The 21,130-nt window shown below is 51.4% G+C and overlaps 9 protein-coding genes across 9 annotated transcripts; 5 read left to right on the top strand and 4 right to left on the bottom strand.

The window, feature by feature from the left end:
• Positions 1-34: 34 nt before the first annotated feature.
• Positions 35-1,781, bottom strand: BO85DRAFT_379766 (2,3-bisphosphoglycerate-independent phosphoglycerate mutase; the record flags this gene model as incomplete). The annotated part of the gene is made up of 4 exons (XM_025656354.1): positions 35-245; positions 313-895; positions 950-1,687; positions 1,751-1,781. The coding sequence occupies 4 exons, from the start codon at positions 1,779-1,781 to the stop codon at positions 35-37; spliced, it is 1,563 nt and encodes a 520-aa protein (XP_025512222.1).
• A 619-nt stretch (positions 1,782-2,400) lies between these two features.
• Positions 2,401-3,024, top strand: BO85DRAFT_441758 (RNA polymerase II mediator complex middle subunit MED9; the record flags this gene model as incomplete). The annotated part of the gene is made up of 1 exon (XM_025658816.1): positions 2,401-3,024. The coding sequence occupies one exon, from the start codon at positions 2,401-2,403 to the stop codon at positions 3,022-3,024; it is 624 nt and encodes a 207-aa protein (XP_025512221.1).
• A 1,279-nt stretch (positions 3,025-4,303) lies between these two features.
• Positions 4,304-6,592, top strand: BO85DRAFT_428263 (glycine hydroxymethyltransferase SHM2). The gene is made up of 4 exons (XM_025658201.1): positions 4,304-4,623; positions 4,695-4,745; positions 4,811-5,175; positions 5,245-6,592. The coding sequence occupies exons 1-4, from the start codon at positions 4,588-4,590 to the stop codon at positions 6,206-6,208; spliced, it is 1,416 nt and encodes a 471-aa protein (XP_025512220.1). The 5' UTR covers positions 4,304-4,587; the 3' UTR covers positions 6,209-6,592.
• A 28-nt stretch (positions 6,593-6,620) lies between these two features.
• Positions 6,621-8,794, bottom strand: BO85DRAFT_452657 (putative prenylcysteine lyase). The gene is made up of 2 exons (XM_025660872.1): positions 8,381-8,794; positions 6,621-8,321 (listed from the first exon to the last, which is right to left on the bottom strand). The coding sequence occupies exons 1-2, from the start codon at positions 8,538-8,540 to the stop codon at positions 6,823-6,825; spliced, it is 1,659 nt and encodes a 552-aa protein (XP_025512219.1). The 5' UTR covers positions 8,541-8,794; the 3' UTR covers positions 6,621-6,822.
• A 169-nt stretch (positions 8,795-8,963) lies between these two features.
• On the top strand, positions 8,964-10,671 carry BO85DRAFT_471484 (small subunit rRNA maturation protein TSR4). The gene is made up of 2 exons (XM_025662476.1): positions 8,964-9,233; positions 9,305-10,671. Exons 1-2 carry the CDS (start codon positions 9,108-9,110, stop codon positions 10,505-10,507), a joined length of 1,329 nt encoding a protein of 442 aa, XP_025512218.1. The 5' UTR covers positions 8,964-9,107; the 3' UTR covers positions 10,508-10,671.
• A 148-nt stretch (positions 10,672-10,819) lies between these two features.
• Positions 10,820-12,441, bottom strand: BO85DRAFT_523126 (CSN8/PSMD8/EIF3K family protein). The gene is made up of 2 exons (XM_025665321.1): positions 12,097-12,441; positions 10,820-11,841 (listed from the first exon to the last, which is right to left on the bottom strand). Exons 1-2 carry the CDS (start codon positions 12,264-12,266, stop codon positions 11,256-11,258), a joined length of 756 nt encoding a protein of 251 aa, XP_025512217.1. The 5' UTR covers positions 12,267-12,441; the 3' UTR covers positions 10,820-11,255.
• Positions 12,442-12,854: 413 nt separating this feature from the next.
• BO85DRAFT_404634 (sterol desaturase family protein) lies at positions 12,855-14,447 on the top strand. Its single transcript, XM_025657280.1, has 3 exons — positions 12,855-13,221; positions 13,296-13,801; positions 13,848-14,447. The coding sequence occupies exons 1-3, from the start codon at positions 13,001-13,003 to the stop codon at positions 14,018-14,020; spliced, it is 900 nt and encodes a 299-aa protein (XP_025512216.1). The 5' UTR covers positions 12,855-13,000; the 3' UTR covers positions 14,021-14,447.
• On the bottom strand, positions 14,192-15,802 carry BO85DRAFT_491542 (uncharacterized protein; the record flags this gene model as incomplete). Its single annotated transcript, XM_025663722.1, has 3 exons — positions 14,192-14,499; positions 14,550-14,836; positions 14,898-15,802. 3 exons carry the CDS (start codon positions 15,800-15,802, stop codon positions 14,192-14,194), a joined length of 1,500 nt encoding a protein of 499 aa, XP_025512215.1.
• A 1,118-nt stretch (positions 15,803-16,920) lies between these two features.
• On the top strand, positions 16,921-20,162 carry BO85DRAFT_452652 (uncharacterized protein). Its single transcript, XM_025660871.1, has 11 exons — positions 16,921-17,365; positions 17,432-17,553; positions 17,605-17,751; positions 17,802-17,922; positions 17,973-18,488; positions 18,544-18,634; positions 18,694-19,235; positions 19,288-19,376; positions 19,428-19,498; positions 19,550-19,642; positions 19,692-20,162. The coding sequence occupies exons 1-11, from the start codon at positions 17,095-17,097 to the stop codon at positions 20,059-20,061; spliced, it is 2,433 nt and encodes an 810-aa protein (XP_025512214.1). The 5' UTR covers positions 16,921-17,094; the 3' UTR covers positions 20,062-20,162.
• The last annotated feature ends 968 nt before the right edge of the window (positions 20,163-21,130 follow it).

Here is a 21,130-nt window from a genome sequence, read left to right as displayed (position 1 = left end):
AGACAATACATGACATCTACTCTATACGCTAAATCTATGCCTTAACCAAAAGGCTGCGGCCGGACATCTCCTCGGGCTGCTCGATGCCCATGGCGGCCAGGACGGTGGGAGCAACATCTCCCAGAACACCCTCCTCCTTCTTGAGGCTCCAGCCCTCGGGGGCGTTGGCCATGACGAAGGGAACCTTGTTGGTGGTGTGGGAGGTCTTGGGGGTGCCCTTCTCGGTAAGCATCTCCTCAGCGTTTCTATTGGCAAGAGGAAACCAAGGTCAGTGAGAAGGTTTTGCGCAAACGTATCGGAGGCGAAACTTACCCATGGTCGGCGGTGATGAACAGGATGTAGCCGTGCTTCTTGCAGGCCTCGTAGATGACACCGATGGCCTTGTCGGTGGCAGCGACACCCTGGATGGCAGCCTCGTAGACACCGGTGTGACCAACCATGTCGGGGGGAGCAAAGTTGTTCATGACAAACTCGAAGTTGCCCTCGCCAAGGCGCTCGGCCATCTTGTCACCCACGGCGGCAGCGCTCATCTTGGGCTCGAGGTCATAGGTGGCAACCTTGGGAGACGGGATCATGTCGCGGACCTCGCCGGGGAACTGCTTCTCAACACCTCCGTTGAAGAAGAAAGTAACGTGAGCGTACTTCTCAGTCTCAGCAACGTGGCACTGCTTAACATCCTTCTTGCCCAGCCACTCGGCCAACACATTACCCATGTGCTGGGGAGGGAAGGCCACAGGGAAAGTGTAGTCGGTCTTGTACCGGGTCATGGTGGTGATGTGGATGTCCTTGGGGTAAGGGAATTCGGGCTTGGGAGAGCGGTCGTAGTCACCCAGCAGCTGAGTGATCTCACGGACACGGTCGGAACGGTAGTTGAAGAAGAAGAGAGTGTCGCCATCTATTATCACAGGTCAGCACCTTCATCAGTGAGCAAAGGGAACAAAAAACATACCCTGCACACGTCTGTCCTTGCCGCCAACAATGATGGGCTTCAGGAACTCATCGGTCTCCTTGTTCTCATAGCGCTCATTGATGGTCTTGACGGGGTCAGAGCTCTCCTCACCCTCGCCGGAGACGATACCCTTCATGGCGATCTCAACCCGGTCCCAGCGCTTGTCGCGGTCCATAGCCCAGTAACGTCCGACAACGGTAGCGATCTCACCAACACCGATCTCCTTGGCCTGGTCAAGCAGTTGCTGCATGTACTTGGTAGCGCTCTTGGGCTCGGTGTCACGGCCATCGCCGAAGAAGTGGATGAAGACCTGAGGAATCTCCATCTCCTTGGCGACCTTCAGCAGACCGATCAGGTGAGTGATGTTGGAGTGGACACCACCATCCGAAACCAGACCCAACAGGTGCAGACGGCCGTTACCCTCCTTGGCGCGCTTGAAGGAAGCGACGATGTTGTCCACCTTGCCCAGCTCGCCCTTCTTGAGGGTCTGGTCAATGCGGACACTGTCCTGCCAAACGACACGGCCAGCACCAATGTTCAAGTGACCGACCTCACTGTTGCCCATGAGACCCTCCGGCAGACCGACAGCGAGGGAGGAAGCATCGAGTTCGGTGTAACCCTGAGCAGTCTTCGAGTCGGCCTCGGCGAAGCCGGACATGAAGGGAGTCTCAGCGGCAGCGATAGCATCGCCGTCCTTGGGGGAGTTGGGACCGGCGACACCCCAGCCATCGATGACGACTAGACAGCAGGATATCAGTGGATTGATGGGCGACAGAAAGTAGTTGGCATATCTCAACTTACTGAGGGCGACCTTTTGATCAACCTTGGCCATTTTTGCTATATACTCTGTGCTCTAACTTGTAGGGGGTGCATATGTTAGCCAAAGCAATTTACATAGCCAGCGCAAAATGAAGTCCGGGGATAGAGCGGGATGGGCTCGGGGAAGCACTCACCAAAAGTGGGGAAGAGATTCAAGAGCAAGAAAATGGGTGGAAAAAGAAGAAGGGAAAGAGGGAAGAAGAAGAAAGATAGAGAGAAGAAGGATAGAAGAAGGAGAAGGAGAATTGATAGGTGGAGTCACGAAAAGGCTGGCCGGTGAAGAACACAATCGCAAGACCAGCGTAGTAACAGTAATAGTAATAGAGAGGAGGGGGAGGGGCACCACACTTTGGCTTTCGGTGACGCTTTGGGACTTGTTTTGTTTTCGCTCCGCCCCGACGTCACCTTCCACTTCCACTCCCTTCTTTAGTCTCTTTTTCTCCGACTTTCCTCTCCCTCCCGTTCTCGTCCGGCTTCCCCGGCTCTTCCCTAAACAATTACCCAGCTTCCCCCGCGAAACGAGGCTATTCCATTTCCCCACGTGAGCCGCCTGCTCTGATACTTGGACTTTTTGTCTCTTCTTCTTCTTCTTTTTCGTCGTGTGTCTGGTCCGCGGTATTGCCCTTCCCGCAATGGCGTCCCGATCCCCCACGGCGGTGACTCCCCTACCAAAATCATCCGTCGCGCCCGAGACCCCGATGGTCAGAGACGCCCCCGCAACCCCCCAAGCCGTCCCTTTCCCTTCTCCACAGACATTCGACATTGTTCCACCGTTGCATGGCCTCCTTTCACGTCTTTTATCGCCGCCAACGAACGCTGCTGGCGTATCCAATGGCGTGAGAGCGGCCGATGACCCTACCGGAGCTGGTGCTCCTACCGGACCACCTTCAGGCACCCCCGGCCAACCTCAATCGCAACAACAAGCGGGGGCTGAGAACACCAACACTGCTGGAGTCCTGGGGACCGTACCTTCAGTTGGTCCAGGTGGTGCAGAAATATCCGGCTTGGGTTCGAATACCTCTCCAGCGCTCGATATCAAGGACCTTCCGACAGAGGTCAGCTCAATCAAAATTCGCATTCAGAAGGCACAAGCCGTGGTGGAAAACCTACCCGACGTAGATCGGTCGGTTGCCGACCAGGAAGAGGAAATTGAGGAGCTGGAGGACCGCATTGCAAAGCTCAAGTCGGTCATCGCCGACTTTGGTCAGATGGCAAGCCCAGGGGGTGCTAAGAAGCTCAAGTCCCAGGGACCTTGAGGGTGTGCGCGGGAGATGATATGACAGTATGTTTAAAGGGTCAAAGCCAACTACCCTCGATCGCACGTTGATCGCGCCAAGCCCACGACAAGGATCCCAAAAGAATCTCCTGAGATCCCTCCGCAACCCCTAGGGTGAAGAGCAACCTATATCGAGCTTGGGATGGAATCATACACTGCGACTCTGTCGGGTTAAGGGCTTAGGGAACAGCATACCGGAAGATCCAGTTTGAGCAGGTTACTAGCTTCGCCCAATTCATCTTCACTCAAACTCCGGATAAAGCATAAGTTGGAGGAGCCATAGGTTGGTCAATGTATGCGACTCCTGGTATCGCACAAGTGGTTGTATTGTGCAGGGACACACAGATGGTCTTATGGGGAAAGCTTTCATGGGGGGTTCTGCTGTCGTTCCATTACCCGTGCTATCGAGATTATGAGCTATGGCTTGTCCAAATTGCCATGTGATCATGAAGAAAGGAACAGGTCTTAATGTTTGCAAAACTCCCAGTTGTCCAGCAGAACTTCTCTGATGGTGTCTCTCAGGTGGGGGACTGTTCGCAAGCTGCGTTGACCCCTCCAGCGCCACCACGGTCCCCATCACAAGGTGCGAGCATCCCGAGAGGCTACGTTTGCCATGGGGATTGGAAGATCTATGGTGGAGCAGGGTTTGTAACGGCTGCACTGTGATACGGATGGCGATCTAAAAGTAGAAGCTACGAAATAATAGTGGAGTGGATATATATTATGACTCATTACTATAGTAGGATTGTCAGTTCAGAACTTGAGATGAAGCTCATTATGCAGAATGACTACAACACTTGCATCCCTCATAAGTAACATAACCTCAACAACATCGAGGCGTGATTCATATTATTATATTTCTGTTCTTTGAAAAATTTTGACAACTCATCAGCCCTCCAGATGTAGATCGAGGCCCCTCGTGTTTCATTGAGGATGGTAGCTTCAGTTGACCGGTGCTGATCGACCAGCGGCACCAATCGGAGCTGGGCTGGTAGGCTAGTGGATTGACTTTTTCCTGCATCTGTGTCGCCTTCAGCCACTTAGTGGCATCCCGGTCGGGATTCCGAGATTGAGGGAAAATTTACTAGATTGATTCTTGTCATACTGTGTTCTAGTCAGCCATGACACCTGATAGATCACTAAAATCAATCGCTTCTTGCATATGTTGGTCGGCTGCTGCTGGGTCAAAGATGGGATATACTTTACTGTAGTCATTAAGTAATGAAGACGAGTAAGCGCCAAATAATTTCCCCGAGCCGGTGAAGGTGTGGCCGGGCTCCGATGTCGTCCCCCCGGGGCCCGATGGGGCTTAGCTCGGGTTTAGAGCACAGGCGGCGGGGTGTAAGACTCACGTTCCGTCTTTCTTGGGTCCTGAGGCAATCTTTTTTTCCCTCCCCCACCCCATCCCTAGCTTTTCCTCTTCTTCCCTCTTAATCCTCCCCTTCTTCCCTCTTCTTCTTCCTTTTCTTCATCCTCAACTTTCATCTCATTCTTCCCTCTTTCCTCCTCTAACCCCCCTTTTCCTCACACATCCCTCTACACAATGGCTACCTACGCTCTCTCTCCGGCTCACCGGAACGTAAGTACCCCACTGCACTTTTTTCCATCTGGGGTGTCCTCGCAGCAGCACTCACTGACTCATCGATGTAGCAAATGGAGGTGTCCCTCGTGGACAGCGATCCTGAGATCGCCCAGATCATGGTACGTTTTCCACTGTTTTCTTCTGAAGCAGATGTGGTGTCATGGTACTAACTGCCCGATTACAGGAGAAGGAAATCCAACGTCAGCGCGAATCCATCGTCCTGATCGCCTCGGAGAACTTCACCTCCCACGCTGTCTTCGATGCTCTGGGTTCCCCCATGAGCAACAAGTACTCCGAGGGTTACCCCGGTGCTCGCTACTACGGTGGCAACCAGCACATCGATGCTATCGAGCTTACCTGCCAGGCTCGTGCCCTCAAGGCTTTCAACCTCGACCCCGCCAAGTGGGGCGTCAACGTTCAGTGCCTCAGTGGTAGCCCTGCCAACCTGCAGGTCTACCAGGCTCTCATGCGCCCTCACGACCGTCTCATGGGTCTTGACCTCCCCCACGGTGGTCACTTGAGTCACGGTTACCAGACTCCCGCCAAGAAGTAAGTTTGCGGATTTGCCTCCCGACAACATGAGACATCAACATTGGATGCTAACCTTAAACTCCACAGGATCTCTGCTGTCTCTACCTACTTCGAGACCTTCCCCTACCGTGTCAACCTTGAGACCGGTATCATTGACTACGATCAGCTCGAGGCCAACGCCGAGCTCTACCGCCCTAAGTGCTTGGTTGCTGGTACCTCCGCCTACTGCCGCCTGATCGACTACGCTCGCATGCGCAAGATCGCTGACAAGGTCGGCGCCTACCTCATTGTCGACATGGCTCACATCTCCGGTCTGATTGCCGCCGGTGTCATCCCCTCTCCCTTCGAGTACGCCGATGTTGTCACCACCACCACCCACAAGTCCCTTCGTGGTCCCCGTGGTGCCATGATCTTCTTCCGCAAGGGTGTCCGCAGCACTGACCCTAAGACCGGCAAGGACATCATGTATGACCTTGAGGGCCCCATCAACTTCTCCGTCTTCCCTGGTCACCAGGGTGGTCCCCACAACCACACCATCACTGCTCTGGCTGTTGCCCTTAAGCAGGCTGCTTCCCCCGAGTTCAAGCAGTACCAGGAGCAGGTCATCAAGAACGCCAAGGCTCTCGAGGAGGAGTTCAAGACCCTCGGTCACAAGCTTGTCTCTGACGGCACTGACAGCCACATGGTCCTTGTCGACCTCCGCAACAAGAGCCTGGACGGTGCTCGTGTCGAGGCTGTCCTCGAGCAGATCAACATTGCTTGCAACAAGAACTCCATCCCTGGTGACAAGTCTGCTCTGACCCCCTGCGGTATCCGTATCGGTGCCCCCGCCATGACCACCCGTGGTATGGGTGAGGAGGACTTCAAGCGCATTGCCCGCTACATTGACCAGTCCATCAACCTCTGCAAGAAGGTCCAGAGCGAGCTCCCCAAGGAGGCCAACAAGCTCAAGGACTTCAAGGCCAAGGTTGCCTCCGAGACCGTCCCTGAGATCCTCAGCCTCCGCAAGGAGGTCGCTGAGTGGGCCAGCACCTTCCCCCTCCCCGTCTAAGCTAGTTATAGCCGGGTGAATTTTTGATATGATACCATAACATTCTATCTTCTTTTATTCTCCTTTTCTTTTTTCCTTTGTTTTTTTTATCTTGTTAGGTTACGAGTTCAACATCATTGCGAGCAAAAACGGATTGTGGGCTGTGCGTTCTAAGGGGTTTTATACAGGTCTGCTTTTTCAACCTTACGCGGGTCATGGGATATGGATATGCATTGAGCATGTGAATGAACAAATAGCACCGGGATGGCTTCTTCAACACTTCTTCAACAGGGCAGGAAAAGTTCGTGGTTGCATGGAGGCTTGGTACGCCTGGTTGAGTATTACTTCTTACCTAGTAAATAGGTATTATGAACTGAAATAGAAAGATAATAAGTTCCATGAGACAACAGCCGTCCAATGAGTATTTGTAGAGTTATGTGTAAATATTCCCGGGACTTCATTTCAATGCATTAGTGAATACTATATACTCTAGACAATTATATCATATGGTCATCATAAGTGCCATATATCGCCATGCCATTAAAACCTGCACTGACAGCGCGGCACGAGAACAGATGACTTGATACTAGGAAACGTCCTGCCAATTTCCCATTCTCCATTCCTTGCCGTCCCCTTTATAGCTCATGACGAACCGAATCCGCTGCCGACTCTCCCTCCCCCTCTTCAACCTGGGCCTGCCACTCTCGAGACATCAAAGCAGCTACATTCCTCCCCATCAATGCACTTGTCTCCATTGTAGAGATGAAGCTTTCAATTCCGCCCGTATACCAGACATGAGGGGCAAGAAGCGGCTCTTCAAACGTGACCCGTGGATATTCGAACGGATACGGCCGCCAGATCTTCTCATGGAACCAGCTGATGTCTCGCTTGGAGAGATCGCCGATGGAAGTGTCAGTTTCAGTGTCGGTGTTAGAAGATGACTTGTGCTCCAGGCCGAGAATCGATTCAATGAATTCGGCTGTTGGCCGTTCCGGGGAGAATATCTTGTAGACGTAGTGTTTCCCTTTTGATGGGTATGGAGCGTCCACGGTCCGGAGAGTGCTGATGCTCCAGAAGCCAGCTGGGCCGACTCCGGCTTCGCTTTTTCCGATGTCGCTGTCCGGAGGGAGGGTGGTGAGGATTGTCTCCGGGGTGTAGGCATTGGGTTCTGTGAGGCCAAAGTATTTAGGTGAGAGACGGTGCGGGGAGGCGAAGAGGGTGACGTAGAGTGTTACGAAAGGGATCTCATCCGGCGTCTTCTTTAGTGGTGGGGTAACGGTGATGTTGGAGAATTGCCATGGACCGGCGATGACAACCTCATCGAACTCGAGCTTCTCTTCGGAGTTGGTGTTCGTGTTGAAGGTTAGGGTTGAGGGGCCGTTGGCCTCCCAGTCGAGGGATGTCACTGTGTGGTTTAAGCGGACGTCGGCGTGAGACAATTTGAGCATCCCATCGAAGATCAGCCAGTTGCCTCCCTCCACGGCCATGGCACCTTCAGTTGCCATGCAGACCATGGTCTCGAGGCCATGAATCAGAGCAAGGTTCTGTCCGTAGTTGACGCGGGTACTAGCTTGGATAACTTCACGGGAGAACTTGGCGGATACCTGGTTCTGCTGGAGGAAAGCCTCTCCAGGAACGGCAGTTATATTGACCAACCCTACTGCTTCTGAAGCGGATGTAAGGGATGAAAAAGGGAATATGGGCTCGTCGTAGAGTTTGAGGAAGTTGTTGACGGTCGATTTCATCAAACGATAGGTCCTCACGGGTGTCCACCCGTACCTCCAAACCAGCTTCGCAATGTTCCACCAGGACGATGCTTCCTTCATCACAAAGACGAACTGCTCGCCGTCCCAGACGCCAAGGGTGTCTTCGGTCTCTCTGGGTCGGTCATGATTGGCGCTGTTAACATGAAGTCCCAGCTCTTTGGATGCGTTGACAAGGTGATGGTTGGCCTCCACGAAGATTGAAGCACCTAGCTCTACGGGTGTAGCTGGATTATCATGGACATTCACTGTTGTGGAACGGCCACCAACATATGGAGAGCGTTCGAAGACCGTTATATTGAGGGGTATGTGCAAGGCATCCGCATACTTGCGTAGTGAATAAGCAGTGCTAGACCCCGCAGCCCCCGCTCCTATTGAGAAGGTTAATTGTTGTCAATGGTACATGAGGGGATCATGGGAATGATCTCACCGATCACGGCGACCCTCTTGGGTGGTGTGACTCCAAATGAGCCCAGGGGTTGCTGTTCGGTGGCATTGACATGTGGGGGAAGGCATAAAGCTAAGACGTAGTATACTACATGAATATGAAGAATAAACCGAAGGAAATATGAAAGAGATGAGCGATGCATGAATGCTCAAATTGATGAATTGCTTATTTAGTGAAGCAATGCTTCCACAACTAGTGGACGTTACGATCGTTAGATGCAGGAGCTTGAAGAAGCAACGGTGCTCATGCTCAGGAGCTCGCGTGCAAAAAGAACCTGCTCTATAACCTCTTTTATAGAGATTTGCCAGACGAAGTAGATCTATAGTAAGCCGAAAAAGGGGAAAAGTGAAGATGGAATGAAGATGAAGATGAAACGAAGAGGAATTGAGACGGTCGATGGCGAGATGCTGGAGATGTACTGACTGACGTATCACACGGGTATGTATCGATATCACAGTTACTGCACTAGCCTATATCAGGAATAGCGCATTCTGGGGCTATCGCTGATGGGGCTTTTCCCGTTTGGGCCATTCCCTCTTTTTTTGCGCCAGAATTTCGGGCAAAAAAGGAAGACGCGCTCTTCTGGTGATAAACTCCATCGCAACCTCTTCTGCGTCAGGACAAGGATTTCATTGTTCTTGGTCTTACCCACTGATTCTCAAATCGACTATTATACATTATATTCCTTGACCATACCAGCAACAACACCATGGATCCCTACGACAGCGACTCCTCCTTCGACGATGAGGGGGACTTCAGCGAGACCAACGTGCTGCTGGGTTACGCCGCCGACGAGATTGTTGAAGACACCATCAGTCACCTGGGAGGCTGGCCGGTATGTACTATATCCAATTCAACTCTTCATCCCCCTCTCCCCCAGTCAGACTAACAATGTACCCCTCACAGACCTGGCTCGACGACGCTACCCCGCCTCCGGGCGACTTCGCCAAATGCAAAGTCTGCAACCAGCCCATGCTCCTCCTCCTCGAGCTGCACGGTGACCTCCCCAACGACTTTCCCGACGATGAACGCCGTCTCTACATCTTCTCCTGCCCGCGCAAAGCCTGCAACCGCAAACCAGGCAGTATCCGGGCCCTGCGCGCCGTCAGAAAGCTGAAGATCGAGCCCCAACACCAGCCTCTCCGCCAAAAGGAAGAACAAAAGCCAGAACCCTCGAACAAAGAGAAGGAAGAAGAAGAGAAGAAGCCCGCCGCACCAAAGCCAGACCTTGGAGCCAGCCTATTCGGTTCTTCCACTCTCACCGGCAGCGTCTCCGCCAGCGCAAACCCCTTCTCCGCCGGCGCTTCTTCCACCAGCACCAACAACAACCCATTCGCAGCCCCAGCGCCCTCCCCCGGCCTCGCCGCCAAACCCACCCCCTCTCCAGCACCTACCCTCTCCGAATCCTTCGCCGACAAAGTCCGCATCTCTTCTCAACAACAACAACAACCCAAAACCAACCTCATCCCACCCCCCGAAGCCTCTACCACCCCTAACACCCCCTGGCCCGCCCAATCCGACTTCCCCACCCCCTACACAAACTTCTACCTCGATGCCGAATACGAGACCATGTCGCGCCCCTCCACACCCACTATTCCCGCCAACGTGACCATCGACAACACAGAAGAAGAGGGTCCCAATGGTGGCGCAGCGGAGCTCAAAGATACCTTTGAATCCGAGCTCGACAAGGCGTTCATCCGCTTCTCTACCCGTCTCGGCCATAATCCCGAGCAAGTCCTCCGCTATGAGTTCCGTGGTACGCCATTGCTCTATTCCCATGCTGATGCGGTGGGCAAGCGGCTCCACGATCCGTCGAAGACAGCGAACCCCAATGCCAAGGTTACTACGGTTGGTGGAGGGAGTCGCATGCCTCGCTGTGAGTATTGTGGTAGTGAGCGCGTGTTTGAGTTGCAGCTTGTGCCTCATGTTATCAGTGTGTTGGAGGATGGGAGGGAGGGTGTGGGGCTTGGACCCAAGGATGATGCTGGTATGGAGTGGGGGACTATCATTTTGGGAGTTTGTGGGAAGGATTGTGGACCGAAGGAAGTCGGTGTTGTCGGTTATAGAGAGGAGTGGGCTGGTGTGCAGTGGGAGGAACAGGCGAAATAGGATGGTGATGAAGATGATGATGGGTTACGGATTGGAACTGTGAAGCGTAATGTCCGTTCAAGACTTGATGTTGATGACATATATATCATATATAGACTCGTGTTCTTTTTGTTTAGGTTTGGCCTCGAAATCAAAAGTACATACAATACTACTACTACTACGACTACTACGACTACTGGTTGTCTGTTACATCGCTGGTCATGATTTTATAAAGATTGTACTGTACTGGTACTGATCGCTTTTTGTGTATACGCACAACATGGATATCTTCGGTGAAATTGCGTTATCTTTTCACGTAGAGAGAAATATGGTGAGAGGATAATCAAGGAGGTAAAAAATGATATAGGAGGTAAGATGGAAGAGGAAAGAGAAAAAAGATGATGATGATGATAAAACACAACCTAGTCATGCAGAAGCAAAACTCGAAACGCCAATTGCGCCAGGTCCGGACTTCCCAACCCTCTCCCATGCTGGTCTATCCCCGTCATCATCATCTTTTTTGATTGTGTTATAAGAGGCTCCGAGCTCAAGTCATGGGGGGTATCCGAAGCAGACACTTCGTCCCGTGTTCTTCTTTTGAAACTTTTCTTTTCGGGTGGTCATTCTTCCAAACAAGACAGACCGAGATCAAGACCTTGGGGAAGGTCTAATCTTCGTTCGAGGCAAAATATTAGCAAGAATAGAAAGGGAATCTAGAACGAGAAAGGCTGCGTTGCGATGCGGATATCTATTTATCGTTGAGATCCGCTCATGCAGCCTGCTCGAAACCCCGGCGGATGACACGGCCGAACATGTCAACACCGACGCGCTCGCTCTTGACCTCGCTGCGGGCCTCGTTCTCCTTGTTGGTGGGCACCTTGATCACGGTGTTGGCGCCAGACTTGTCAACCTCCCAGCTGCAGACCTCAGCGACGAACTTCTCGAGAGCCTCGCGGCTGCGCAGGTCGAGCCACTGCTCCAGAACCTCGGCAGGGATCTCACGGAAGGTCTTGCCGACCTCGACGGCAATGCGGATGCGCACGAGCTCCTCGAAGCCGGCAACGTCGGCAACAAGGTCGGCGTACAGGTCGTCCGAGTTCAAGGTGGACCAGAACTGGGTGTACTGAGCAGACTCGAGGAGGGTGGAGAGACGGGCGAGCTTCTGGATCGACTCGACGAAGTCGGAGGTCTGGGCGGCGGCCTGGGCCTCAGCGTCGGAGGCCTGGAAGGGCTGAGTGTGGGCGGGGAGGAGAGCAAGGCAGAGGGAGAAAGCGGGAGAGGGGAAGACAGTCAGGGCCTTGACGAGGACGTTGGTGACGGTCTCCGCCTGGAGAAGGTGGGGGTTGAACTGGTACCTGCCAGAAGGCGTGAAGGGGTTAGCATCTCTCTCTAGGTATGATGTATATGCGACAGAGTAAAGGTCGAATGGATGGTTTTGTTTCAGGAGAATTGAGTCTCGACATTCCCCAAAGTAGGGTGTCAGGTAATAGGAAACGTGATAATGATATAAGATTCTTCATCACATAAAACCAAATAGGTTCCCCGCGTCGGAGCTCTTTTTGTTTCGGCTGAATGTATTTTGGGTGGAACAGAAAGGCGCTTGAACTCACAGCTTCAGCAAGGCCAGGTTGGCGTAGCAGTCGAAGGTGCGGTCCTCGCACTGCTGGGCGACATAGTCCTGGAAGACAGTGGTGGTCTCGGGGTTGTAGCGGTCGAGGCCATTGAGGATGGCGTCAATGTTGGCCGGGCGGGTCTCGCACTTGTCGAAGGTGACACCCATCTTGACGGAGTTAAGGAGAATGGATGAGTCGGGGGAAGAAGAGGGGAAGGCGTGGGTGGGTGGAGGAGGAGAGGGAGGGAAGCAGAACGAGGGGATAGAATGAGAGCAACGGAATGGATGGACTCGAGGTTTGGCTGGCCCGACTTGCTTTTGGTGGGATTTTTCGATTGTCTCGCTGTGCGGCTGCCCGGCCGTCGGAACCAACCCAACTCGGTTAATTTGTCCGATGCATCTGCATTGGCATTATTTTATTCCATCCCATCGCGGTTTACTCATCTTCAGTCAATAAGACTTTAAACTAAGCATATTAGTGGACCTGGTAGTCGTATGATATAATTTGTTTCTGAAGATGGACCAATTCCCACGTGCCCCCGGAATCGGTCTCGCCGGGGGAAATGGATCTCCCTCTCCCGTGGTGGGATCATGTCGGTGTTGGTAGGGATAGCCCGTGTCGCCAGTGTAGTTTGTTAGTAGGGAATCGCCCCCGTGTAGGTTTACCCCGTGGGTAGGTATATCCCGTGGTAGGGATTCGCCGCGTATATAAGATGACGGGGGTAACAATCAACACAGTAGTAGCTTCTGCGTGTGATATCTAGTACAGAGTTGTATGAACAATCGATCGCAAATTTTCTTTTTCTTTGCCCCAAGCAGCAGTCGCATTTTCTGGGCGCAACCAGAATACCCTAAACAGCCCTAACGATATCCCCAGGTCCTACCAGACACCTTCACTCGCGATGGATGTTGTGCTCGATGTCCTCGACACATTCGTCCTCGATAGAGTGTACGCATCAGTCCTGCCTGGTGGGAATAGTACCTCGGATTTCGATACAACGTTCTTCCTAAATCAACATGTTGGCCGTTACTACCCTCTTCAACCCTCTCCATGGGCGACCGCCAGTCGCTGGAAGCGCGATGACCTGCCGAGACAAGCTACTTCATTGTTGTTCATCACATGGTAATATTGTTCATGCTCTTCTCTCAAGTCCATCGAGCATGGTCCAGCTGACAGCAAATTCGTTACACAACTAGGCTCTTCGGTCTAGCCATATACTTCATCGGCAGCACCATCTTCTACCACACATGGTGGGACAAGACCTTGCTCAAACATCCACGGTTCCTGAAGAATCAAGTCCGTCTCGAAATCGAGCAAGCCTTGTTCTCCATCCCGATAATGGCTATCCTCACGGTCCCGTTCTTCCTAGCAGAGATTCGTGGCTGGTCTAAGCTGTACGATTTCGCCAGCGAAGCTCCGTTCCCTGCGTACAACTGGCTCCAGTACCCCCTATTCGTGGCATTCACCGATTCCGGCATTTATTGGATTCATCGAGCGGAACATCACCCTTTGGTATATCGGTGGTTGCACAAGAGACATCACAAGTGGCTCGTGCCGACACCTTATGCGAGTTTCGCGTTCAACCCACTGGACGGGTGGGCGCAGAGTCTCCCGTACCACGTCTATCCGGTACTGTTCCCACTGCAGAAGGGTGCATATATGGGCTTGTTTGTTTTCGTCACACTGTGGACAGTTTTGATCCGTAAGTGTCGTCCTCTAGTTTGGTGTCTCCCGCTAATCGCATCCAGACGACGCCGACTGCCTTTCTCATTCTGCTATCATCAATGGCCCCGAATGCCACACCCTACACCACCTGTACTTCAATTATAACTATGGGCAGTTCACAACGTTCTGGGATCGTGTTGGAGGAACCTATCGGAAAGCCCGCGGCGACGAGTTCAAGATCGTCAAGAGTGAGTAGGATGCACGCGCATAAGATCGCTCGCCTACAGGGGCGCAGCGCTGCTCCGGTGACTAGAGTCCATACCGCCGGTCGGGAAAGCCGGTCATTGAGCCTAACCTTGTAATATTAATGTTAATAATGGATAGAGAAGCCCCTCGCCTGTACATATTGTTAGACAAGACATATGAACTATGTCCTATTGGGACCTTTAATATTCCGGATGAAGTTATTCAAGCTTTCTAGGTCATCGGTTGCGGCGTTGTCCAGGTATCGAAAGTTCACGTTCCGCCCACTGGCGCGATCAAGCGTAGCAGTCAATAGCCACCAGAGCTCTTCAGCATGCTTAGGATACCCTAAGTGGTGCACCCCTTCTTTACCCACAATGCTGGAGACGGAGTCCCAAATGCTTCGCCAATTTTCGGCGGCCCGTTTGATCGAGTTCGTGGATATCCACCCGAACAAGCCGGTTCTCGCCTGAAACGCGAGAGAGTGCATTGCTAGGGGCATGATTAGCTCGATTGCTTTGCATGTGGACGGTTATACAAACCATATATCAGGATCAACAGGTGTTCGCCAACTAGTGAGCGACTCCATTGAATCAAGTCAGCCGTAGCATTCTCATCGAGCAGGCGCGTGATGAACTCCCTTAGCGAAGGTAGCGGGCGCCCCGCCGTAGAAGAAGCGGCGATCTCGCTAAAAGATGATGCGTTTTCAGCTTCAAATAAAGCGGAGCTCCAGGGGAATTGGCAGTCCATCTCGAATATCGACAGTGCAGGGTGATTGTTGAAACAAACGGTGAGAAATCCGTCTGCAAGGAAGGCCCAACAGGCGATTCTGTTGGTGAGAAGCTTGGTGAGAAGTGCCCAACATTGATGTTCATCTGGTAAGGTCTTACCTTATACAAACTTCCTCGGCGATCATTGCTCTCCATGTCTCATCGTTACACATATCAGATGTCATACTTCGCTTGAACTGAAGAACTCCCAACGATCGTACCGTGGAAATGACACATGGATGTCTAATTATGCGAATGCGTCGTCTTGTACCCGTTTCGCCCTGCCCAAACTGAAGCATCTCGATGATCAAAGCTCCCTGAATAACTTCCACTGAAGGTAGGAGATAGGGAGCGCTGGTAGGGTGAGGGTTTGATGATAGATTAGCCAACTGACGGAAGATATACTCCTCAGCTACGTCCAGTACTCTACTTGCAAATACTGGGCCATCTTGCGAGGTAGCATATGTTGCTCCAGCCAAGAATATTGCAAGGAGAAGAGGGTTCGAGATTATTGCAGGATCGAATGTCGGAAAATGTACAATTGGAAGATGCCAATGAAGAGACTGAAAGTAAGCCGAGATAAACACCGAAAGGTTGGAGGTCGTGAAAAGCGAGTTTAGTTCCGCCATTTCGAGCTGGGCTTGTTGGCCCTGGCCCATAGAATTCGAAGTCTCGACCAGAATCATCATAATCTCGCCGAGCCTGTGGGAAATCGTTGAAGATAATGCACTTTCAGGCATAAACTCCATAGAAAGATGCCCAGTTGGGGTGAAAAAAGGCTGAAGGAATAGATCACCACCTGAAAAGCCTGGCATGTAAGCCGACAAGGAGTCGTGGGGCAAGAGTGGTTCTTCCTGTCGGAAGTATGCCGGGTCAAGATGCCTTCTAGTAGAAGATTTGGCTGTTTCTGCAATTGCAAGTTTGTCTTGCTTAACAGCGGGATCAGTGAAGTGTGCTAAGAAGAAAAATGGGTCGTTTCTTCTTTGCGGAGTCTGCGAGAGAGATGGCGAGGGCGATGGAGACATTGAGTAAGTGTTCTCTGTTGAAGGGGTCTGAACTTCAAAGGAACATTGTTTCCCAAGGGATTGGCAACGAGAGCATGGTGATGCCCTGTCGCAGGCTGTCTTCGCAAAGAAGCATTCGTCACAGGACTGCTTCTTCCTCCCGGGTTTAGCTGCTGCCGGAGGAGGCTGGTTGTGCTTTTTGGCACATATCTTACTATGCCTTCGTGCAACCTCCCTTGACGTGCATCGGATTAGAATGGCTTCATTCAGAGGTATCGCGGGGTTTACGCACTTCTTCAAGAAGGATTTATTGCAGAAAGGGCAGCTTGAATGGGAGGCGCCGGTATCTGTCGGGTTGTCAGCATGTTCCGCGTACCTGAGGCGGCATGATGTTCAGGGGCCTAACGTGTTGTTTCATGTCGAAGCAAGTGGCTCTTTCTCTGATAAGATTTGTTGCACTGCGAGCACTGAAACATGATGCTATTGTCATTCTGTCACTTTGACGGGCGAACTAAGGGGCAGTGGATGAAGATGGTTCGACTCAATCGATCTGGACTCCGAATACTCCGACCGTGCCGCTTAGTAATTGCTCACAAAGCCCTACCAGATATTCCTCTTCGTTTCAATTACTTTTTCTTCACTGAGGTATTGACAATGTAAAGATTGAATGGTATCCAAAGAGTGTCATGGATCCAATGACTGATGACTTTCATGTTTGTTGAATGTACAAACACGTCCCCTTCCCACGTGGGTCATGCCTTCCCCTCTTCAACCACTGACTTTAACCAAACTTTTGCAATGACACGCTATCCATTGTTGGTTCATTTGACCCGACGCTGTACCTCGTCTGGCATGACTTCACTGTAACTCTGATCTTGTTACCTCCCGGATACATCAATGGGACCTTGGATGGCACACATGGGGACTTACCTGGGAAACACGTCTACCACAATTAAAGGCGTCCGCGTGAAGAAGAAAAGGAGAAAACGAAGAATGCGAGAATCAGAGACAGTCAAAGAATTGATAAGTATGCGGGGGCCCTAGTGCGGCAGCGAGAGGGGTCATAAGCCAGCGAACTATAAACAGCATTCCTGCAGTCGCTATGCAATGTGTTGTGGAATTATTCCTGCCAGGGATGAGCTGCAGCCGACTCCGCACTGATCATCCCCGCGGGGAAATGGCATATCTCCATGAATCTCTCCATGAATCTAATTAACCAGGAAGATCTATTATTTATAAGCTTTCCCCCCCGCGCTGCTTTGCCAGTCTCGTGAAGCGTCCTCTATTCGTGCTTTACCATGCGAGCTGTAAACATGCGCGTTCCAAACCAGCTGTTGCTTCTTCTTGTCGTTGGAGTGTTAAAGCTTATCTCCGCCACTCAAGTGGATTATTCTCAATATGTTAATCCTTTCATGGGATCGGAAGGCCCAACTCCGGGTCAGGGTTACGGAGGGGGTGATATCTTCGTTGGTGGTGCTCGACCCTTTGGAGTAGTAAAGGTAGGAATCGATACAACAGCCGCAAACTGGAGTCTCGCTGTTCTAAACAGTGGCTGGACACCTGATGGAAATGTAACCGCAGTCAGTATGTTTATATCCTCTTAGGACTGCTTTGCAGACTTGGAATTTGTGCCTAATCTCCATCTACTAGCCATGATGCATGAGAGCGGCACCGGGGGTGCCCCCAAATATGGTCTTATACCACAGATGCCTCTTACCTCTGTAGAGTCGCCGGTAAATCTGTTAGATAACCTTACTTATAGCCAGCCCAGGGTACGAAACTGCCGGTCCTTGACATTCATTTGTCCCAGCTCACAGAAATAGGTTGGGAACGACTCCGCAAGTGTGGGGTATTTCAGGACCTTGCTTCAGAATGGTGTACAGATTGAACTTTCGGCTAGCCGACATGCCGGTATCATTCAGTATTCTTTCCCTGAAGGAGAGAAACACGTTTTGGTCGATATATCCCACGTATGACTCTCCACACTCAGAATCTATGGAAGAAGCTAACATGGCTAAAGTATCTTCCCGGGTCACCCGGCGATTCTAATGGGCAGTTTTACGTTGGTGGCGAGATAAATCTTGAAGATAATGGAAAAGCATATACCGGTTATGGAACATATATCGGTGGCTGGAACAATGGTTCGCACTTCTTCCGTAGCACCGCGCATGCATTCTAATGGGGCTTCAAGGCGCATCTTTTACCATTTATTTCTACGGCGAGTTCTCTACGGCACCGACGAATGCTCGTACATTTACCGGCACTAACACAGATCCGATGCCACGTTATCAGAACCTGGCAAATGGAGGCATACCTCAACCAACATATGGCAACACCACCGATAAAGCGACATCAGGCCCTATGAATGACCGTATCGGGGCGCTCTTCAGCTGGGATGCTCAAGCAGAAACACAAATCAGCTCTCGAGTTGGTATATCTTTCATCTCTACAGAAAAGGCTCGCTCATACATCACATCGGAAATTCCTTCTTGGACGCTGAACGATACCGTGCAGTCTGCTGTTGACGAATGGAACCAGAATGTCTTCAGCAAGACTCAAGTACCTCTCGATAGCACGGCGAATATGACAAATGTGCGACTACTCTATAGTTCTCTCTACTTTATCCACTTGATGCCATCCGACCGCACCGGTGAAAACCCTCTGTGGCAGTCAGACGAACCTTTTTGGGATGACTTCTACACGCTTTGTCAGTACTAAGAGGCTTCGCGCGGTAACTAGAGAGTGGTACTGACCATACTTAGGGGATATATTCCGCTGCACAGTCAGCTTCTATCACGTCTACCAGCCCACCTACTATGAGTCCATGATCCGAGGGCTTATCGACATTTGGAGGCACGTGGTAAACCATTCAAAAACGAGAACAAAGCATCACAACGCTAATCTTCACATAGACATCAAGGGTTCCTACCAGATGGCCGCTCAGGGAACTGGAACGGGCTGGTTCAGGGCGGCTCTGATGCGGACAACATGCTAGCAGATGCTTATGTGAAGGGTCTGCGAGGCGCAATTGATTGGACGGATGGCTATGCAGCAATGAAGACGAATGCGGAGGTTATTCCATACAACACTTGGGACGCTACTGATCTATCTGCAAGTACGAAGGAGGGGCGTGGTGCTTTGGGTGACTGGTTAGAACTAGGATATGTCTCGCAAGATCGAAACACGCGCTGCATTTCTAGGACCGTGGAGTATAGTCTCAACGACTTTGCCGTCAGCCAAGTGGCCACCGGGGAAGAGCCTAGCGACCAAGAAAAGTATTTGAATCGGTCTGCTGGCTGGCAACATATCTGGAACCCGGATGTGCAGAGTCTGAACTTTAGTGGCTTTTTGGCGCCCAAATTTTCGAACGGCTCGTTTAACAACAGTGGCTATGACCCTCGTTACTGTTACGGATGTGAATGGCTCGCATATACGTATGAAGGTGTTCCCTGGGGTAGGTCACCATTTGCAAATTGTGAATTGGTCTGACGAGTATGATGTTCTAGAATACTCGTTTGTGCTACCGCATGACATGGAAACTCTGATCGACTTTATGGGTGGTGCTGATACATTCGAATCCCGACTGGATATGATGGTACTCACCAAGATGACAACTCTGGGTACGCATACAGCTAACATTTTCTAGTTTGAGCCGAACATGTCAGTCCAGAACCTTGGAGCAAATGGGGCAGGTATTACGACAATCATAAACATTGGGTAGGCAGTTCTAATATCCAGCCATATGAGGGATGACTGAGCAGTTGAAAGGAACGAACCCGACTTTGCGACTCCGTACTTATACAATTACATCAACAAGCAAGCTAAAAGCGTGGAAAAGTCGCGGAATCTAGGGTATCAGTAGTAAGTGAGGCAATGTCCTCTGCTATCCACAGTAACTAAAGTCGAATAGCTTCCGAGACGAAGCCTATGGAGTCCCAGGAAACAGCGACGCCGGGGCGATGAACTCGTGGCTCTTGTGGCAGATGTTGGGTATCTATCCTGTCGTCACACAACCAGTGTATCTTCTCGCTTCGCCCTGGTTTCCAGACCTTAACATGACCGTCAATGGCAACCAGACACTCCGTATCATCGCGAACGGATTAGACAAGGGCTACTATGTGCAAAGCGTGAAAATCAACGGACAAGCCTGGACGAAGAACTGGTTCGAGCACGAGGATGTCATGACCCAGGGCGGTACCATTGAGTTTGAGCTAGGCGCAGACATGGCAGCCTGGGATACTGGCAGTGTGCCTCCCTCACCGGGACATCGGAGCATATGAAGGACAGGCAGCGCAAGCTAGTCACCCAGTTCTAGTCGATAGCCACCACTAATAGTGAGCAAATGCACATGCACACTGTGACTTAAAGCAATTACCCATACCTCGGCTATCCCGTTCTACTAAACAGTAGCCCCATAATTTCCCAACCGGTAACTACTTCCGCAAGCCTCCAAACCAAGAATTGCAACAATGACGCCGACAAACCCTCACCAATGATAGCCATACCCCGCACCCTCAACACAAGGCACATCAAACCCAATTGACTCTTTCACGGACAGTCATTGGCAGAGTTCCACGCGTCGTAACTGAATCAAAAATCAAGAACAAGAAATCCGGGCCGTGGTGGAACGGACAATCGCTGCTTCGTTTGGCATCGTCGGGACAAAGACGTGTGGTTGACGTCAACGGATAGAGATTCCCGCACAGTGTAGAAAGATGCGAGTAATTGTTATATGATGGACATTGCCCTCAGTTCAGTCGATTCAGTGAAAATATACCCATCAAATTCCTATCAACTATTATTTTCAACATAATTGACCTTAATCCATTAATCTAATAACCATGGTACGTACCACCCACTCTTCATCCATGGATGAATGAAATGAATCCCCATCATCCCAGCCATAAGATAAAAAAGAAAAGCGGGTCTCATCCGAGCCAACCACCACTCACTCTATCCAACATCTACAACCACCATCAAATAATCACTAACACAACCCCAGGCCCCAATAATACCACCACTACCCCTCCATCAAACAAACACCAACACAAATAATCTCCTTTCCGCCCGCGCCGACCCCGACTGCCCTAACACCATCTCCGGCGGAGGCATCGCAGGCATCGTCCTCGGCACTATCGCAGGCACCTTACTCATTCTATGGCTATGGCATTTGTGTTCCCTACCAGGGTCTAGTTCAAGTGGGGGATCGGATTACGGCGAGGCGAACTTGGCCACCTCAACGACAAGGAGAAGAAGACGGCGTCATAGTAGTCCCACGGTTTATTATCTCGAGAAGCATCCGTCAGGACATGGTGGGGGGTCGTCGGTGAGGAGGCCGACGAAGGTATA

This window comes from Aspergillus piperis, assembly GCF_003184755.1.
Source record: "Aspergillus piperis CBS 112811 unplaced genomic scaffold BO85scaffold_20, whole genome shotgun sequence".
In the NCBI taxonomy this organism is placed as follows: domain Eukaryota; kingdom Fungi; phylum Ascomycota; class Eurotiomycetes; order Eurotiales; family Aspergillaceae; genus Aspergillus; species Aspergillus piperis.
The sequence above is the reverse complement of the archived record's forward strand: the minus strand, read 5'-3'. Positions and strand labels throughout refer to the sequence as shown.